Below are 4851 nucleotides of genomic sequence, written 5' to 3'. Positions count from 1 at the left end.
ATCTGACTCTAAAGTAGCCAATACCAGTACACACAAAAAAGGACATTTGACAACATGTTTCATGAATTAGTTTCTTGTGTTTGCGGAGCTTGTGATCCTTGTGTTAACACAGGGGATGATTCTTTTGTTGATGTCTTCCTTTGCTTCTTAGCCTTGGTAACCTTGTTACTACCTTTCGCTAATTGTCGATCCGTCACTATTTTCTCTTTGCAAGTTCTTGAATTATGTCTTAAAATCTCATAATTTTTACACTTAATAGTGGTCAAATTTCTTGGTAGTACATTGCTTGAAGTTGGTTCATCATTACCATGTTTCTTTTCTTCTTAGATCTACCCGAAACTCTTCTCATAACTGGAGGATTAATTTTTTCCCCATTTGTTGCAGGCTAGAGTATCCGGAGTTCTTCTCATAACTGGGGGATTATTGCTTGAAGTCTTGAGCACAATGTACGAATAAGTTGCCTCGAAGCTTGATATTTTTAAACATTATGTAACACAAAGACAATTCAGTTTCAGTATGATGCACAAAGTACAGTTCAGGTATACATTTGTTCATAATATATTAAGTTTAGGATGATACACTAAGATCATATCAGTTCAGTTCCTAATACACTAAGTTCATATCAGTTCAGCAATAATACACTAAGTTCATATCAGTTCAACAATAATACACCAAGTTCAGAATGTTCAATTCATAATATACTAAGTTTATATCAGTTCAACAATAATATAGTAAGTTCAAGTTCAACATACCTTCACTTGTTCTTCTGATATAACAGTAAGTCAATCTACTATATACTCAACGTAGATATTAGCAATGTCATAATTATTCATGTCTTCTCCAAATTTTAAGACATTTGCGTCATTGTTAAGAAGTCTAACCCCATGCTCAAATGACTACTTCGGGTGATGATACCACGTGCACTTGATTCTTATATAACCCAATTATTGATAACCTTCATGAAGTCCATATAAGACATAAAATCCACATCAAATTTGCAATTCATTTATTGTACCTTTTCATTTACATAAATCTTGCAAGGATAATGAACTAAGTCCTCCTGTGATTAATCCTTATTCTGACTGTTTTTGTATCAGCTGACCTAAAACAAACCCAAGAAAAAAATATACAGTAAATTTTAAAACAGCACAATGGACTAAGAAATATTCAATAATCAACCGGAAAAAATTCAAACTATTCGAAACAACATCTCATCATGGAAACCATATAAACGTTTTTTTGATCAAATTTAGGACGTGGGACTAAAACTATTTAAAAAATGGGGGAACCAAAACCGTGAGAAGACCAAAATATAAGGACCAAAACTGTAATTTAATCGCATCAAAACATAATTTATCTTTATCTTATCATTTTATAAACAAACATTTATTTTAAGGTTTTATTGAATTACATAAATTAAATATATAAATTAATCAATAAATTTGTGTGTGTGTGTTTATAATACTAACGGGAGAGATACCTTACACTCACAATTCATTCAAAATATATTCATATTATCAAGTTGACAAGTTTATTTATTTAAAAATGAAAGTAAAAGTAATTAGCACACAGATATAACATCTCCCACTTTTATTTGACCAAGTATAAATTCAACTTCTAGAATATATTTTTCTATTCCATATTTTACCAGTTAAATTGTTAACTTACGAACATGTAATCAGCAAGGAAAAATATTACAGTGTTCGGTAGAATTAGTATGCCCACAGAAAGTGTCCACCTATAACATTACGTGCCTATATATACATCTGTATGAACATCAACATTCATACAAAACTAACTAACACAAAACATAAGAGTGAAAAAACATTTTGCAAGAAAAGTGTGATAATGGCAGAAGGAAAAGGAAGAGTTTGTGTAACAGGAGGTACAGGTTTTATTGGTTCATGGATCATCAAGACACTCCTTGAAGATGGTTACACTGTTAATACCACTGTTAGAGCTGATCCAGGTAAAATATTTATTAGTTTTTAAAATTTAGTTAATTTGATAAATATTAATATTGTTAGATTGAACAGTATAGTTATACGTATGAGTTTCTGATAATTATTATCATTTTGTAAATGGCAGGGAAAAAAAGAGATATAAGTTTTCTCACAAATCTTCCCGGAGCATCTGAAAAACTAAAAATTTTCACGGCGGATCTTAGCAAACCAGAAAGCTTCAACGAAGCAATAGAAGGGTGCGTTGGAATATTCCACACCGCAACTCCGATGGATTTCACTGTGAGCGAACCAGAAGAAATAGTGACAGAAAGAACCATTGACGGAGCATTAGGAATTCTAAAAGCATGCAAAAACTCAAAGACATTAAAGAGAGTTGTTTACACTTCAAGTGGTTCAGCTGTTTATTATCAAGAAAAAGAAGATGATGTAATGGATGAAAGTTATTGGAGTGATGTTAATCTTCTAAGAAAATTGAAGCCATTTGCTTGGTCATATGTAGCTTCTAAGACTCTAGCTGAGAAAGCTGTTCTTGAATATGGAAAAGAAAATGGGTTGGATATTGTGACTCTTATACCATCTTTTGTTGTTGGACCCTTCGTTTGCCCTAAGATTCCTGGTTCTGTTTATGCTTCACTGCCTTTCATATTTGGTAAGTGCTTTTTTTTTTATGTTGATTTAAAAGTTTTAAAAACATAAAATTGTAGCTGATTCAAATATTTTACTTGATTTCTCTTCATTGTTAAATTTGATAAATTTTAAGATTTTTAAATAAAATTTAAAATTTGGACCAATTTTATAATTTGGAATATTTTAAAGGACCGATTTGTAAAATTTAAATATAATAAGCACTAATTTGCAATTTTTGAAAAAATTTAAAATTTATTTAAATTTTCAAAAAACTATAAATATCAATTTATAAAGATTTAGAGATCGGTAATAATTAATTTAAAATTTTTGGATAATGAAAGAGAAATTTTAAATTCCTTTATTTTAGATCTCATTTGGAATTTTTCAAAGATTTTCATCATTTTAACAATATTTCGTATTTTTTATTGAATGTAAATTTTTTTTATTCATTTGAAATTCCTTCAAATAATAATAAATTTTACTAAAATGTTATTTGATAATTTATTTTAAGAATTTTTTAATTTGTTTTTCTCTTGGTTTGTAAAATATTTTGCTTCTATTTCGATATTATTTTTTATACCAGCAAGGTATGATCATTTTGTGTACTACATAGCCTATTAATGTCTATGAATATTAAATGATTTTCAATATTTCCACAACTATATATTGATTAATCATAACCTCGTGAAAATGGATGTTTGGTATTATAACTTTTCTCCCAATGCGTGGAATACGCAACATACATGCCAATATATTGAATATTCAAAATTCGAATTAAAGAAAATTAATAAATGAAAGTTGAATTCAGGTGATATTGAGAAGAAATTGATGGCATCTCGTATGCATATGGTGCATGTTGATGACGTGGCACGAGCACATATATTCTTACTTGAACATCCTAATCCAAAAGGGAGATTTAATTGTTCACCATTCATTGCAACTTATGATGAAATAATTGACATTATTTCTTCAAAATACCCTGAATTTCAAATTCCAAAATCCAAGTGAGTTTTTTTATTTATTTAATTGTCCTTCTCAATGTAAATAACTTTACTAATATTTATGTGATATTTGTTTTAATGTTACTAATATTTTTATTCAATTTATTTTCTTCTACTATAGAGTGCTTATGGGAGCTAAAGGTCCTATGCTTCCACATTTAACCTCAAAGAAAATCATGGATGCTGGATTTGAGTTCAAGTATAGCATTGAAGAAATGTTTGAGGATACAATTGAGTGTTGCAAGGGAAAGGGTTTCCTTTAAACCATGGAATTAACAAGATGTTTGATAATAATTAATAGTAAATGATAGTATGTTACTATTTAATATTTGAGTTATTTGTAATTTAGACAAATAAATTTGTATACTTTATAATTCGAATACGTAATAAAACCACGGTGCAATTAGATGAAAAGTCAAAAGAATACTTCAATAGTTCAATGACTGAGAAAAGCTTTCGTTTGAAATATCATCTTCGATGTTCCACTAATACTGTATTGCAATTCAATTTTGATTTTAAGGCCAAAGGTCAAAATATTACGTAGTACTATACTTTAGTTGTTTTTGTTTTTGAAACAAAATGGAAATGCATTAGTTAGGACCAAATTAATGTCGTATGAGCTTGAATACAATATGACAAAAATTCTTTTATGGGTTGTGGACTCTTGTGCCTCTCATAATTCAATTTATTGTTTATAAAAATAAATATGACATTTCTTTTAGAGGCGTGTATTGCTCAGAGATTTTTTTGAAATTAAAAAATAAAAAAATCTTCCTAGTGTTAAAAAATTATAATATATTTATTTTATAATAAAATTACTTACCCTCTATATTTGACACGTATTTATTTTATAATAAAATTACTTCATCAAAAAGACACTCTATATTTGCTAAATATACAGTAATCTCTAAATATATTTGTATTAAAATATGGATTTCAATTTTCGGATAATCCCATTATGTTGGTTTGGATCCGATGGTTAAAAATGGGGTGAGTTCGAATTTGAAATTCTGAACAAACTTCAAGATACTATCTACATCCCTTAACAGTAATTTTGAAGAACTTTTCAACATTAACAAATAATACATTATAATATATTATAAATCATTTTTAAATAATATCTATAATAGGCCATACATATGAGTCATTCATTAATAAGATTAATAAGATGGAAGGTCGAACAAATTGTTGGTAAATCATATTTCAGTGTTCATAAAATACAAAAAAAAAAATCTCTGATGTTCCTCCGTTGCCTCAAT

The 4851-nt window shown here is 28.4% G+C and overlaps 1 protein-coding gene across 1 annotated transcript; it reads left to right on the top strand.

Annotated features, from left to right (window-relative positions):
• The first annotated feature begins 1760 nt into the window (after positions 1–1760).
• LOC127127234 (vestitone reductase) lies at positions 1761–4044 on the top strand. Its single transcript, XM_051056365.1, has 4 exons — positions 1761–1969; positions 2089–2613; positions 3400–3595; positions 3714–4044. The coding sequence occupies exons 1-4, from the start codon at positions 1771–1773 to the stop codon at positions 3853–3855; spliced, it is 1062 nt and encodes a 353-aa protein (XP_050912322.1). The 5' UTR covers positions 1761–1770; the 3' UTR covers positions 3856–4044.
• The last annotated feature ends 807 nt before the right edge of the window (positions 4045–4851 follow it).

This window comes from Lathyrus oleraceus, chromosome 3 (genome assembly GCF_024323335.1).
Source record: "Lathyrus oleraceus cultivar Zhongwan6 chromosome 3, CAAS_Psat_ZW6_1.0, whole genome shotgun sequence".
In the NCBI taxonomy this organism is placed as follows: domain Eukaryota; kingdom Viridiplantae; phylum Streptophyta; class Magnoliopsida; order Fabales; family Fabaceae; genus Lathyrus; species Lathyrus oleraceus.
This window is presented reverse-complemented; position numbering and strand designations above follow the sequence as displayed.